At 51.1% G+C, this 15,093-nt stretch overlaps 1 protein-coding gene across 4 annotated transcripts; it reads left to right on the top strand.

Moving 5' to 3' along the window:
* The first annotated feature begins 7,949 nt into the window (after nt 1-7,949).
* Nucleotides 7,950-13,020, top strand: PPM1M (protein phosphatase, Mg2+/Mn2+ dependent 1M). Of its 4 annotated transcripts, XM_039243720.1 has the most exons (11): nt 8,429-8,499; nt 8,675-8,772; nt 9,173-9,296; nt 9,424-9,678; nt 10,143-10,255; nt 10,596-10,680; nt 10,787-10,905; nt 11,067-11,130; nt 11,361-11,468; nt 11,578-11,726; nt 12,091-13,020. In XM_039243720.1, the coding sequence occupies exons 2-11, from the start codon at nt 8,750-8,752 to the stop codon at nt 12,233-12,235; spliced, it is 1,185 nt and encodes a 394-aa protein (XP_039099651.1). In that variant the 5' UTR covers nt 8,429-8,499; nt 8,675-8,749; the 3' UTR covers nt 12,236-13,020. The 4 variants fall into 4 exon arrangements, with proteins under 4 accessions (XP_039099650.1, XP_039099653.1, XP_039099651.1 ...); XM_039243719.1 differs by lacking the exon at nt 8,675-8,772 and having other exon boundaries at nt 7,950-8,499; XM_039243721.1 differs by lacking the exon at nt 8,675-8,772 and having other exon boundaries at nt 8,466-8,499; nt 9,187-9,296.
* Nucleotides 13,021-15,093: the final 2,073 nt, after the last annotated feature.

Below are 15,093 nucleotides of genomic sequence, written 5' to 3' on the forward strand. Positions count from 1 at the left end.
GCAGTTACCGAATGAACCTGTGGTGGCAAGGGCCCTGCCCAGAGAGCAAGGAGCCACTAGGAGGAGGTGAAGTTTGAGGGGAGACCTGGAGGTCAGCCTGGCAGAGCGGAGGGAGGAGTTTTGTGAGAAGAAGAAACTACATGTGCAAAGGCTCAAAGGTTGAAGGAGAGCCAGAGTTTGGCGAGTGAGGAACTTCCCAACTCCTGATCTACTTCTGGTTCCACACCCAGCAGCTTTGCCTTCTCTGACACCAGTCCCGCTGTTACCAGCCAGTCAACATAATGTATCTTCCAGGCCACTGTGAACCAGGGATGAGCACAAGACCACAGTCAATCCAATCAGAGCCTGTCTCAGGATATTGGTTGGGAAGATTGGGAAGGAGGCCACCTTTGGGGGCTGGGGTTGCTGAGAATTGATGATGGAGCATGGGGCCTGCCTTGCATCTGGCCCCAGCTTGAGCTCCCTGCTCACTGTCTCACTACCACATGCTGAGTAAGCAGCATCGTGCCCTCCTCTGTGTGCCTCAAGGACTGGCTTCTCATCTCCTGAGAGTACAGTGAACACAAAATTGAAGGATTTTCTTACTTATCTTCCTATGCACACCTTGAAAACTGGACCTGTGTAATGCTCACCTTGACCCCGGAACTCACAATAGAAACTAAAAACTCTATGTGGCCTCACAGCCTGCTGTTGGGAGAATAGCTCATAGGCAAGTCCCCAACTCAGCCCTGCCACAGCACAGATGGGACAGCAACACAGAGCCGACAGTTACATCAGCTCTCAGGCCTGGGCACTTCCATCAGAGCACCTGGCAATTCTACGGAAGCATAAGAGCATCCTGTTTCTTGGAAACAGGAATTAGCCAAGAAAACAGGTTAATGAAAAACAATAATGTTATGTTCCCTGTAGAAATGTTTGTCACTGGATGAACTGTGACTACCTTAACTGCAAGGTTTCCCTTGTTGCCTGGCTGATCACTGACTGCATCATTCCCTCCCCCTGCCCCTCTTTTTTTTTTTTTTTTTTTTAAGTTTATCCATTTTGAGAGAGAGAGAATCCCAAGTAGGCTCCACACCGTCAGCATTGAACCCGACGCTGGGCTGGAACCCAAGAACCATGAGGTCATGACCTGAGCTGAAACTGAGAGTTGGACACTTAACTGACTGAGCCACCCAGGTGCCCCATCACTGCCTGATACATATATTTACCTGCTTATTTGTTTATTGTCTTCCCTTTACCAGTAGTTAAGTTTTGCTCCTGCTGTATCCCCACCTAGAATAGTGCTCAGCATTGGTAAGTGTTCAGTATTATTTGCCAAATAAACAAATGAATGAACAATTAGAGTCTTGGGGCACCTGGCTGGCTCAGTCAGTAGAGCGTGCAACTCTTGATCTCAGGGTCATGAGTTCAGGCCCCATGTTGGGCATAGAGTTTACTTAAAAGTAATTTATGTATTTATTTAAGTATTTATGTTGCACACTCACTATGCACTGGGCACATTTAATCCCCCTGACAGCCCTATGAGATAGGTGTTACTGTCCCTCTTTTACAGTTGAAGAATCTGAGGTTCAGAGAGATGAAGTGATTTGATACAGGTCACAAGGCAGTGAGTCTCTGCAAGAACCTTAGTTTCCTTTACTCAAGACATGGAACAAAGGATGAGAAATCCTATTGATCAGTGGCCCTTGCACCTTCCATCAGTATCTCACACCTCAATGATGAAGGTTTGACCAGGAAAAGAAACCCCCTGGGAGGCTGGGATTTGAGCCCAGTCCTGCTCTGTTTCAGAGCCTGGGATGCAGGCACGGAGCCCAAGGGCCAGCAGAGTACCCAAACAGATCTCTGGGTGAGATCTGGTTTCAGGCAGAAAGATGAGAAAGCTGCACATAGCTCCTCAGACAAGTCCTGGGATGAACACAGTATCCAGGAACAGGTTGATTGCTCCATTCTTTCTGATGTTTCTCAACACAGAGTCAGGCATTGAACTTCTTAGAACATACTGGGTTTCTTTCACGTGGGTCAAACGTTTAAATGTTAAAAAACAACAAGAGTGAACTATAAAAATAGTGAAGAAACAAAGGGAAAAGTTTGTAGAATCTTGGAGTGAAGGAGGCCTTCTGAGTATGTCACCAAACCCAGAAGGCATAAAAGGAAAAAAAATTGAAAAAAAGGAAAAAATCTATAAACTCATTTACATTAAAAATTAAATAAAGAAAAATAAAAGTCTAGGGGCATCTGGGTGGCTCAGTCAGTTGAGCATCCGACTTCAGCTCAGGTCATGATCTCACAACCTGAGTTCAAGCTCCGCATTGGGCTCTCTGCTGTTGGTGTATCTCAAATCCTCTGTCCCCCTCTTTCTCTGCCTCTCCCCCAATTGCACACTCTTGCTCTCTCAAAAATAAATAAACATTAAAAAAATTAAAAGTCTATATGGAAAAAGCCACCATCAAAGCCAAAACACAAACAACAAACTGTAATTGGCTACAAACAACATACTTGTAACTCATTTCAAAATAAAGAGTTCTCATAAATCAGTAAGAAATAACCCCAAAGTCTCACTCAGAAACTGGGCAAATGAGTACAGACTACCCACAGAAAAAGAAATACAGATAGATCTCTCAGACCTTTAGAAAACTGGTTATCCCCTCTTAATAAGATATATGAAAATCAAACTAGACTTCCACATTTTTATCTATGGAGAAAGATTGAAAACTTTAATGAAGTACTGTGGGAAAATAGGCTGATGGAAGAGTAAACTTTCATGTAGAACAATATCTACAAAGTTGTGAATGTGTATGCCCTTTTTTTGAATTGAAGTGAAAATTACATAACAAAATTAACCATCTTAAATGGATCAAGGCAGTACATTTACTATGTTGTGCAACTACCATCTCCAGTTCTAAAACATTTTCATTGGGGGGCACCTGGGTGGCTTAGTCGGTTAAGCGTCCGACTTTCGCTTGGGTCATGATCTCGCGGTTCGTGGGTTCGGGCCCCGCGTCGGGCTCTGTGCTGACTGCCAGCTCAGAGCCTGGAGCCTGTTTCAGAGTCTGTCACTCCCTCTCTGACCCTCCCCTGCTTACGCTGTCTCTCTCTCTCCTAGAAATAAATAAAACATTAAAAAGTAAATAAATAAGGGGCGCCTGGGTGGCTTAGTCAGTTAAGCGTCCGACTTTTGCTCAGGTCATGATCTCACGGCTCGTGGGTTCGAGCCCCGCGTCAGGCTCTGTGTTGACTGCCAGCTCAGAGCCTGGAGCCTGTTTCAGTCTGTGACTCCCTCTCTCTCTGGCTCTCCCCTGCTCATGCTGTCTCTCTCTCTCTCTCTCCTAGAAATAAATAAAAATATTTTAAAAAAATAAAAATAAATAAATAAAACATTTTCATTGGGGTGCCTGGGTGGCACGGTTGGTTAGGTGTTCAACTCTTGATCTCAGCTCCTTTTTAAAAAGTTTTTTAAAATTTATTTTGAAAGAGAGAAAGAGAGCACAAGCAGGGGAGGGGCGGAGAGAGAGAGAGAGAGAAACAGAGAGAGAGAATCCCAAGGAGGCTCCACACTGTCAGTGCAGAGCCCGATGCGGGGCTCAGACTCACAAACCACAAGATCATGACCTGAACTGAAGTCAAGAGTTGGACACTTAACTGACTGAGCCACCCCCCCTCAGCTCAGGTCTTGATCTCAGGGTCATGAGTTCAAGCCCTGCACTGGGTTCTGTGCTGAGTGTGAAGCCTACCAAAAAAAAAAGAAGAAAAAAAAAAGTAGAACACTTTCATCACCTCAAAAGGAAACTACGCACTAAGCAGTTACTCCCCATTCCTCTCTCCTCTGGTCCCTTCAACCACCAGTCTGCTTTCTATTTCCATGGATTTATCTATTCTGGATAGTTCATATGAATGGAAGCATAAAACGTGACCGTTTATATCTGGCTTTTTTCACTTAGCATAATTGTTTGAAGGTTCATCCACATTGTAGCACATTATCAGTACTTCATTCTTTTTTATGGCTGGATAATATTCCACTGTGCATATATACCACAATTTGTCCATTCATCCAGCTGATGGACATTTGTGTTGTTTCCGATTTTGGCTATTGTGAATAGTGCTGCTATGAACAACAAATGCATTTGACCCAACAATTCCATTGTGAGGAACTGATCCTACCAATATCGCCTCCACAAAAACTATAGAGCTAATAACTGAAAACAATCTAAATGTCCATCACTAGGGGGCTAGCTACATTAAGTCTGCATTTAAAAAAAATTTAATGTTTTTTATTTATTTCTGAGAGCGAGAGAGAGGGAGACACAGAATCTGAAGCAGGCTCCAGGATCTGAGCTGGCTATCAGCACGGAGCCCGATGAAGGGCTCGAACCCACAAACCGTGAGATCATGTCCTGAGCTGAAGTCAGACACTTAACTGACTAAGCCACCCAGGTGCCCCACATCTGCATTTTTGCAGAGACTACTCTGTAGCCCTAACAGTAAGGTAGCTCTTCAAGGACTGATACAAAAAAAAGAGGTATCTTTTATGAAAATTTCAGGTGTAGGATATGGCATAGAGTATGCTATCATTTGTGGAAAGAAAAGGAGGGGAGGAGGAAAGATTTACATATATGTAATTTTTAAATTACTTAAATTGAGATATAATTTACAAATCACATTGTATCAGTGTTAAGTATACAATTCAATATTTGTATATATTGTGAAATGACCACAATAAGTTTAGGTAACATCCATCAGCACACATAGTTAAAATTATTTTTCTTATGATGAGAACTTTTAAGATCTACTGTCTTAGTAACTTTCAAATATGCGGTACAGCAGTGTTCACTATAGTCACCATGCTGTAGATTACATCCATAGAATTCACTTATTTTTTAAAATATTTTTTTTTTTTGAGAGAGAGAGAAAGCAAGCAGGGGAGGGGCAGAGAGAAACAGAGGACCCGAAGCAGGCTCTGTGCTGACAGCAGAGAGCCCCACATAGGGCTTGAACTCATGAGTCTTGAGATTATGACCTGAACTGACTGAGCCACCCAGGTGCCCTCCCCCCCACGCCAGAACCTACTTATAACTGGAGGTTTATACCTTTTGACCAATTTCACCCATTTTGTCCACCCACACCCCCCACTTCTAACAACAAGCAGTCCATTTTCTGTGCCTATGGATTTGAAATTTGTTTGATTAGATTCCACATATAAGTGAGTTCATACAGTGTTTATCTTCCTCTGTCTGACCTATTTCATTTAGCATAATTCCCTTAAGGTCCATCTGTGCTGTTGCAAGTGGCAGAATTTCCTTCTCTTTTATGGCTGAATAATATTCCTGTGTGTGTAGTTGTGTACCACATTGGCTTTAACCATTCATCTGTCAGTAGGCACTTTTGTTGTTACCATGTTTTGGCTGTTGTAAATAATGCTGCAGTGAACATGGGGGTGCAGATATGTTTTCAAGATGTTGATTTCACTTGCTTCAGATAGATAACCAGAAATGGAATTGATAGATCATATGACAGTTCCATTTTTAATTTTTTGAGGAACCTCCATACTGTTTTCCATAGTGGCTGCAACCAGTTTACATCCCCACTGACAGTGCACAAGAGTTTCCTTTTCTCCACATCCTTGCCAACACTCATAATTTCTTGTCTCATAAGTAATTTTTTTTGGCTTGAATTGTCACAGAATACCTGGCATCTCTGGGCAGATTCACAAGAAACTAGTAATATTGGATGTCTCCAGGGAGAGGAACTACATGGCCAGGGGATGGGGTTGTGGGGGAGACTTGTTAGTAAATATACTTTACACCTTTTGAATTTTGTGGGTTTTAAAAAAAATTTTTTGTTTTGTTTTTGTTTCTTAAGTAATCTCTGTGCCCAGTGTGGGGCTCGAACTCACACCCTCAAGATCAAGCATCGAATGTTCCACCAAATGAGCCAGCCAGGAGCCCCACCTTTTGACTTTTGAGTCATGGGACTCAACAAAACCTATTCTCATTGTGAGTGGAAAGAAAATGTAGCATAACCATCTTTTTATTTTTTGCTAAACTTCCTCCTCCCCATCCCTATCTCTCAGATGCTGGCTGAGTTAGCTGAGGAGAGGTCTGGCCAGGAAGGAAACAAGCTTGGATTCACTTGATGTTTAGGAAAAGGGTGTCCAGAGAAGGATGTCACTTGGGGGTGAGGCATTGCATGGCCCCTAGAGAGGGCTCAGGCTAAGAATGAAGAAAGACACCCCCCCCCCCAAGGAACCTCCCCTATAATTTCAGACACTGGAGACAGAAGAGACTGGAAACGTCTGGAGACAGAAAAAGGCAAACAGCCATTCTAAAGGTCTGGGAATGAGAGGGACACTGGATTGCAGCAGAAGCAACAGTCAAAAGACAATGAACAGAGAGGTCAGAATTCTGAGCTAAAATATCAATCAAAAACAAAAGCTTTTGCCCCACATTGGGTGTAGAGCTTACTTTAAAAACAACAACAACAAACTTTTGAGGCAAAGCCTTTCGGACTTGGGAGGACCCAGGAAATCACCTTCCAGTCATCCTTTCTTGGAGAGTTGTTAGAGGATGTGCTTCAGCAAAATTAGGTAGAAAACTAAGAAAGTCAGGCTTGGGATCCAAGCCAGAATAGAGGCTCCCAGAAGCCACCTAGAAGCCAGAGGAGCCTCAGTGGCACTAAAGGGACACTCAGGCCTCCTTGGAGCAGGGAGGACGAGATGGCTCCCATAGGGCTCCATGGCTACGCTGAGCAACAGACCACCTGTGACCTCTCAGAAGCTTCTCTGAATACACTTCAGAGGACAGGACTCATCCCACCCAGGGAAGTCCAAGACAGTGGGGTGGAGGAAAAGACTGTGCTTGTGTTGTTTCCTCTCATTTTAGACTAAAAACCTTTGAGCTATTGGCTGGTAGAGATGAAGAGGTGGCCCCACAGACTGGATTGGGCCTGCCTCACCCTGGGTCCCTGGTCCATTTCTGTCCCAGCGATAGCCCATAGCTCAGGTGTCCTTTGGGAAGCTTTCTCTGACTTTGCCCCCACCCCCTTGCCAGCTGGATCAAGCACCATCCACCAGACTTTCGCCTTCAGAGCTGGGGAACCTATCTCCATCACTGCTGTACTCCTGCACCCAGCGTGGGGCCTCGGGACACGTGCTAGGCTAGGGAGCCCAGGCAAAGGTAGGGACTCCTCCTGAAGCTCTCCCTGGGGACCCTGGGCTATGGGCCTCGGGGGTTTGAGTTGGAGGAGGAAAGGGGAAGAGAAATCCGCTGTGGAGAGTTTGAGTCAGCTGAACTGTCATAATGGAAACAGCAGAGCCCTGGGCATCAGGACACTTCCTCTCTCTGGGCCTCAGAGTCCTCCTCAAGAGACAGAAATAACAGCGCCATGCAGGGAGTTGCGCTTAAGTGACAGAAGGGTGACGAAGCACTCTCTTAACTTGCAGATGTGGAGGGAGACACTGCTGCTGACCGCACGGTGACAGCTGGTCAGGGGTTAAGAGACTGCAACATCTTGCCTCCAGAAGGGATGCAAGTCTTTCACTTCCCTTAGTTCCAGGTCTGAACTCCGACCGGCTGGAGCCTTCTGGGGACCACAAATTCCTCTTGCCCACCAGCCACGAACATGCTAGTGAGGATCCTGCTGTCTGTCCAGAGACAACATCTTGACTGGAGAGGCAGTCGTTTGGGAGGCTATCCCCGAAGTGGGGAAGCGGAGTCTCAGGATAAGGAAGGCCAGGTGGCCACCAAGCCTCATCTGGGGGTGGAGGGTGACAGACTGCATGGGCGGAGAATGAAGGCCACCCAAGGGAACCCTGTGCTCTGAGACTCTTACTCAACGTGTCAGTCTGACACCTCCAGGCACATCCTGTTCCCATCTAACCCTTGCGCAAGGTCCGGGCCCAGCGGGAGGAGGCCGGAGGCTCCGCCGCGGACGCAAGCCCAGCCTCCAGGGCCCCGTCACCTCGCTGGGTGGCGAGGAGGGCTTTTCCCTTGCAAAGGCCAGCACCCCACGCGTGTGGCGCAGCACTAGGCCCGCTCATGTGGCTGTGCTACGCGGGCAAGCCACTTCGCCTTTGGAGGCCTCAGTGTTCTTGCCTGTGAAGTGGGGGTGACGACAGCCTTTGCTTCTTGGGGGTCGTCAGGGTCCCCGGCAAGCCCGAGAACGCCCAGGCCGCTCGCGCACTCCCCGCGGGAGGCAGGGGTTTGGGGGCGTCACCGCTCCGCCCCGGCCCCGCCCCCGGCCCGCTTCCTCCTCCAGCCTGGGAGCCCCCTGCCTCCGCGCCATGTCCGCCGGCTGGTTCCGGCGCCGCTTCCTGCCCGGGGGTCCGTTGCCCGCTCCGCGGCCGCCCAGGCCGCGCGCCAGCCCGGTGCCCTACCGGCGGCCCCGCTTCCTGCGCGGCTCCGGCTCGGGCCCCGGCACCGCCGACGCCCAGCGCCGCCCCGACGCCCGGCCGGTGCGCAGCCCAGCGCGGGGCCGCGCGCTGCCCTGGAACGCAGGCTATGCCGAGTGAGTGCCCGCCCCCCGCTGCCCCCCAATCTTGGGTCCCCGTCCCGGCCCTGCAGGGCCAGCCTCGGCGCCTTGGCGGCCCTGGAAAACAGCCTAAGCTGAGCCAGTGCCCCCGCCCCCCCCACCCCTCCTTGTGGCTACCTCCCTCCTGTCCTCACCTGGGACTCCTTGACAGCTTCCTCCGGCCCCACCACAGCCTTTTCTTTGGGACTCCAGCCTCTCTCAGGGAGGCTCGCTAGTTGGGAAGGACATGGAAGATGAGGGGCTTCCAAGGTGAGGCAGGGACCCTGGGTAGAGTTCCGCGCTGCGGGCTTTGGAGACTCCTCACACGCCCGCAGCGCCTCACCCTGGGTTGTGGCCTGTGCTGTGCGGGACAGGGAATCTGGCTGAGACGGGGTGGAGAATAGGCAACGGAGCCCCAGATCTCCTCGGACAGCCGCATCCTCACCTCTCAGCCCAGGTCAGCGCAGAGGGGCTGGGTCCTGAGTTTTGTCTTACTCTGAGGTTACTGAACAGTTAGGAAACTTTACACTATGTCCAGGTGTGTGTCAGGGACAGCATAGGAGCTGTTGCTTCAGAGGTAGGGCTCCTCCCCCTGTGTACCAGCTCTGGTCTCTGCCCATGGGGACATGGGTGTGTCCCTGAAGGGTCTCTGATCACTTACTGGCCTCAGAATCATCAATGCAGAGAAATCTGAGTTCAATGAGGACCAGGCGGCCTGTGGGCAGCTAGCCATCCGGAGATGTGAGTTTGGGGCTGACGAGGACCAGGAGTGGCTGACCCTGTGCCCAGAGGAGGTGAGTGCAGCTGGGCCTGAACCCGTCTTAACAAGCCGGGACCGGTTCTTGCTCTAGTTTCCCGTGCCGGGCTGGGGGACAACTGGGGAAGCCAGGCAGAGCCTGACACCAAGCCCTTCCTGTACAGTTCCTGACAGGTCATTACTGGGCACTGTTTGATGGGCATGGTGGGCCAGCCGCAGCCATCCTGGCTGCCAACACCCTGCACTCTTGCCTCCGCCGGCAGCTGGAGGCCGTGGTAGAGGGCATGGTGGCCACTCAGCCCCCCATGCACCTCAGCGGCCACAGCATCTGCCCCAGTGATCCCCAGTTTGTGGAAGAGAAGGGCATTAGGGCAGAAGACTTGGTGATTGGGGCTCTGGAGAGTGCCTTCCAGGAATGTGTGAGTGTGGCCTTTGGCTGGGGAAGGGACCGGGCACCTGTGGTGGGATGCTGGGTTGTGGGACGTCCCTGCACACAGTGGTGGTCTCCCTGAATCTTTGCACTGGGAGGACAAGATTGGGTTGATTGGTCTGTTAGTAACGGTCATCATTGTTACCACTGACCCCTCCCTTTTATCCAGTTCCTAGTCTGTGCTAGGTGTTCTTATGTGCATCATACATTGTGCACCCTGATGGTCCTTGGTGTGGAGGCTGGTTTCCCATCCTCAGTTTTGAATAGGACTTCCCTCCCTCCCAAAGAATATATCTAGATCTCCTAGCCACAGGCATCCTGGAGTCATAGCTAGACTTTGGGTTGAGACTGCCAGGCTTGTTGGTGGGGAAGTGAATGGTAGGGTGGGGATTAGGGACAGAGTGGTATGGTGGCAGTACAAGCAGCAGCTAAAGTGACCTCTGTTTGCCCCAGGATGAGGTGATCGGGCGGGAGCTGGAGGCCTCAGGCCAGGTGGGCGGCTGCACAGCCCTGGTGGCTGTGTCCCTGCAGGGAAAGCTGTATGTGGCCAATGCCGGGGATAGCAGGTGAGTAAGACCTGGAGGGTAGGGTTGGGCAGGCAGGCATCAGAAGCAGTGGGGACAGTGAAAAGGGGCTGGACGTGGAGGGACGGAAGTGGGGATTGACTGGCTGAGTTGTTTGTGTACCTGGTGTGTCAAGGTATGAGTGGACAGCAAATTCGAGGGAGGGCAGACACCTCAAGCTCTAGGTCCAAGGGCCGAGCCTTTTCCTTGCAGGCCATAGGTAGTCATGGGGGGCTTTGAGCTGGTTCCTGGTGGCTGGAGGAGGGGCCAACGGGAGGGAGGTCATGAGTGAGGGCGGAGCCTACTCCACAGGCCTCTCCCTCTCCTCCCTAACCCCATCCAGGGCCATATTGGTACGGAAAGATGAAGTACGGCCCCTGAGCTCTGAGTTTACCCCAGAGACTGAGCGGCAGAGGATTCAGCAACTGGTAGGTGCCTTTGGCAGAGGGAGGTTATGGAGCCCTACTTCCTGAGTCTAGGGTCACCAGAGGCCACCAGAGAGAGCCTCATCTGAGCACTCCTCCCTACTCCCAGGCCTTTGTCTACCCTGAACTTCTGGCTGGTGAGTTCACCCGACTTGAATTCCCTCGGCGACTGAAGGGGGATGACTTAGGGCAGAAGGTTTTGTTCCGGGATCACCACATGAGAGGCTGGTGAGCAGAGAGGGTTTGGGAGACAGTGGGGAGAGCCCTGGTGTCAGGCCCACTGTGTGGGCTTGGGGCAGTCCTCTTCCCCCTGGGCATGGTGGGCTCTGTGTTGTGGGGAGATGAGGGGTGGGTAGGGCCTGGGTTAATGCTGGGTCTGCTCCTGGTAGGAGCTACAAGTGTGTGGAGAAGTCGGATCTCAAGTACCCACTGATCCATGGGCAGGGGAGGCAGGTCAGTGAATGACGCCCTCTAAGAACCCCTCTTAAACTGCTCCCTGCAGAAGTGGGAGCTCCTTTGTCCCTTGTTGGGGGCCATGGCTGGGGTCATAGGGTTTGCTCCAAGGCTATAGGATGGTTGTCCCTCAATCCAGGGCACCCAAGGGCCACAGTACACTTCTGTGTACTTTACTTGCACATTCTCTGGGGCTGTTTGCTGTCACCTCACATCTCCTTTGTCCCCAGGCTCGGTTACTGGGAACACTGGCCGTCTCCCGGGGTCTGGGAGACCATCAGCTCAGAGTCCTGGACACAGACATTCAGCTCAAGCCCTTCTTGCTCTCTGTCCCACAGGTGAGTGGGCAACAGCCCACACCAGCTTCCGTCTGTCCAGAAAGGCAGATGATGAGGCTGGCGGGAGCCTGGGAAGGGAGTGCTGAGGATCCTCAGTCTTAACTTGCAGGTGACTGTACTGGATGTGGACCAGCTGGAGCTGCAGGAGGAGGATGTGGTTGTCATGGCAACTGACGGGCTCTGGGATGTCCTATCCAATGAGCAGGTGGCACGGCTAGTGCGGAGCTTCCTCCCTGGCAACCGAGAGGACCCACACAGGTACTGGAGCTTCTGGGGACCTGCCTGGGCCTGGGTTGGTGTCAGCAGCAACACCAGGAAGTAGTTATGGCTGAGAAGACAGCATTGACAATGAGCTTGGCTCAGGGCAGGTGGTCAGGATCGGGGCTGTCTCAAGTGTCTGGGGATGACTGTGGGTCCCCAAAATCCCTGGGTTCAGAAATCTCTGGGGCCAAAAATCTCCGTGGTCCAACCTGTGGCCCTCTCATGCTTGTAGCTTGCCTGGCCCCAGAGCTGGACTGCATTGAGTCCCCTTGTATCCAGCCCTGTGCAGCAAGTTCTCCCTGAGGGCTGGCTTTGCCTTTTTGCTTTGGCCCCAATGTGCATCTGCAGATGGTCCCCACAGGTTCTCGGAGCTGGCCCAAATGCTGATACACAGCACACAGGGAAAGAACGACGGTCTCACAGAGGAAGGGCAGGTGTCCTACGATGACATCTCTGTGTTCGTGATTCCCTTGCACAGCCAGGGCCAAAGGAGCAGTGGCCACTGAGGATTCAGACACCACATCCCAGAACCACCCTGGGGCCACGTGTAGCCTGGGCATCCCTCCACCATGGTCAACAGCAGGCCAACTGCCCTGCCCCCAGATACAATGGGTTGACTCCCCCACCCCCATTTCATGGGGAGCATTTATACCAGGCAATCAAACCTGGAAGAGTATGGAGAGCCCAGGACCCCTCTTCGGCAGGCAGGAAAGAGCACACTGTCAATGGTAACATCCCTTTACAACGTAGGAAACCCACGTGAAGCTCCTCTGACAGGATCCTTAGCAGCCCAGTGCTATTCCCAGATGGGAACAGCCAGACTAAGGGCACTCACTGGCCAAGAATGCCAGGAGGGGCAGAAAAGCCTGTTGGATTCAGGTCTCCTAAATCATCAATGTCAAGGTATCTACTCAATAACCCCCAAAGCCCACGCATGGTGCCTTATGGAAAGCTGTGGGCAGCTTCCTATCTACCAAACAGACATCTTGAATCAGCCCTGGGCTCAGGTCCTGCTCTGCTTCCCTCTGCCACTGGAGGTGAGGCATAGGCCCTGGGACTAAAGTTGGGGCAGAATAGAAAGAAGCAAGAGGAGCCCAGTTTGCTGAGGGGGGATGTCCTGTGACCACTCCTCTCTGGCCCCAGCCCTGCCCTCGGCTGATGCCCCAACAATGCCTTTGGTTTTGTTGCCCCCCATCACCTCCCTATTATTAAATGTTTGTGGGGGCACCTGGGTGGCTCAGTCGGTTAAGCATCTGACTTTGGCTCAGGTCATGATCTCGCAGTGTGTGGGTTCAAGCCCCGCGTCGGGCTCTGTGCTGACAGCTAGCTCAGAGCCTGGAGCCTGTTTCGGATTCTGTGTCTCCCTCTCTCTCTGACCCTCCCCTGGTCATACTGTCTCTTTCAGAAATAAACTAAACAAAAAATATGTGTGTGTGGAAGAGCCCTTGTGAATCATGAATTACTGTAAAGCTTGACATTATAGTATACTTTTTGCCCTTATTTTTCAAAGAATCAGTCTTTGCTCCACCTTCCAGGTTTGCTTGTAGTCAGGACTGCATTTTTCTGCAGGCCTCCCTAGTTCCCAATGTAAGTGAGCCCCCATGAGAGAACTATGGTCCAGGGAACAGAAGGGTCTCTACCACCATCTGTAAACTCGGGGCTTGATGTACCAGAAGGGGGTGCATATAACTTGGCCAATTCTATAAATGCCAATGCCAATTTCTCTGAAGCAAGAATTAGCTGGAGATGTCACTCAGGGCTCCAGGGCTTGTATTTGATGAGCAGCTTAGTTCTTCACTTTCCCCACAAGACTGCTGTCACCTAGCACTTGCCAAAGCTCAGGTGCTCAGAAGTATTTGAATTACAAGGTGACCACCTTTCTGACCTCAGCCTTACCAAACTCCCCTGATGCTTTCCTACTTTAGTTTACAACTGAGATGAATTCTAACCAGGCAACTCATACCCTAGACTGGGGCTAGGAGGGACATGGGCTAGGAGACAGCAGAACTGATGGTAAAACTAATGTTTAACTTATTGGGGAGGTCCTCAGACCCCCTTTCTTGCCCATTAACTCATTTATTTTTTTAATGTTTATTTTTGAGAGAGAGGGAGTGTGTGACTGGGATAGGGGCAGAGAGAGAGAATCCAAAGTTGGCTCTGCGTGGACAGCAGGGAGCCTGATGTGGGGCTTGAACTCACAAACTGTGAAATCACAACCTGAGCCAAAGTTGGTTGCTTAAACCGACTGAGCCACCCAGGCGCCCCTTATTTAATTTGCCCACTCTATTTTCTTTAAGCTCCGTGCCCAACGTGGGGCTTGAACTCATGACCCTGAGATCAAGAATCGCGTGTTCTTTTGACAGAGCCAGCCAGGCACCTCCTAATTAGCTCATTTTAGACTCCATTTCCTATATACCTTCTCCAGGGAAGAGACAGGAAAAACTACCACATCTCTCCTTTTTCAGTCCTGTCCCGCAGCTCAGCGCTCTTGGTCCTCCATCTGTCCAGTGAGGTCCTGACAGACTGGTGGCTCCAGAAGCAACAGGCAGCCTCTCCAGGCCTGCTCTAGCTAGGCGGCTGGCAAATGCAGGAGTGCACCTTAACAGGCCTGCAGTTTTACTTCCTCTGTCTTCAGCAACCACCCCTGCCCTCCCCCCCACTCCCCCCTGCAGAGTGTGGGCAGCAGCCTGTACTTGCCTCTCACCCACATCAACTGCTGAGGCAGCTGGCCCTGCAGCCTGCTGGCTTTGCTTCCGACCCAGCCCACTGCCTGCTCTTAATCCTCACACAAGGCCAAAACCCAGCGAGTGGGTACAGTGCATCTCTCACCTGCAAGCATGGCCAAATGACAGGAGCGACTGCAGGGTCAACCGTGTGTGGCTCTAGCTCAGTAGAGCCAAATGCTACAGCAGCCCTCCCACCAGGCTGGTGGGGGCGGCGGGGAGGGGGAAGAGGTTGATGCGCTCCCTCCTTCAGCAGTCTATCACTCACAAGCTGGGATGTTCCCTCTGCTGCTCCTCATATTTGGCTAGCTAACCTCCAATGACCATGGGCAAAGTGGCAGGCGGCAGGTCCTGCGGCTCTGAGGATACTGAGCTGGTGCACAGGCTCTAGGAGTTGCCAACTCACCAGCCAGGCAGTGGGTTACCAAGCTACTGGCGAGGTCCTCTGCCAGAACTGGTGCAAGAGCCTCAAAAGAAGGGGCTCCATTACCCTCGCCCCACAGAAGCCAAGGCCTGGCAGGACAAACCTTATTCTAGCTGGAGGCTGCTGATCTGATCAAGGGTTAAGGTACAATGAAGGGTGAAAGGCAGCCTGAGGTATGTGCCAAATGGTCTGAAGACCAAGACTGGTTGGCTCTTCC

Source organism: Hyaena hyaena, unplaced genomic scaffold, assembly GCF_003009895.1.
Source record: "Hyaena hyaena isolate Hyena2069 unplaced genomic scaffold, ASM300989v1 scaffold_231, whole genome shotgun sequence".
Classification (NCBI taxonomy): Eukaryota; Metazoa; Chordata; class Mammalia; order Carnivora; family Hyaenidae; genus Hyaena; species Hyaena hyaena.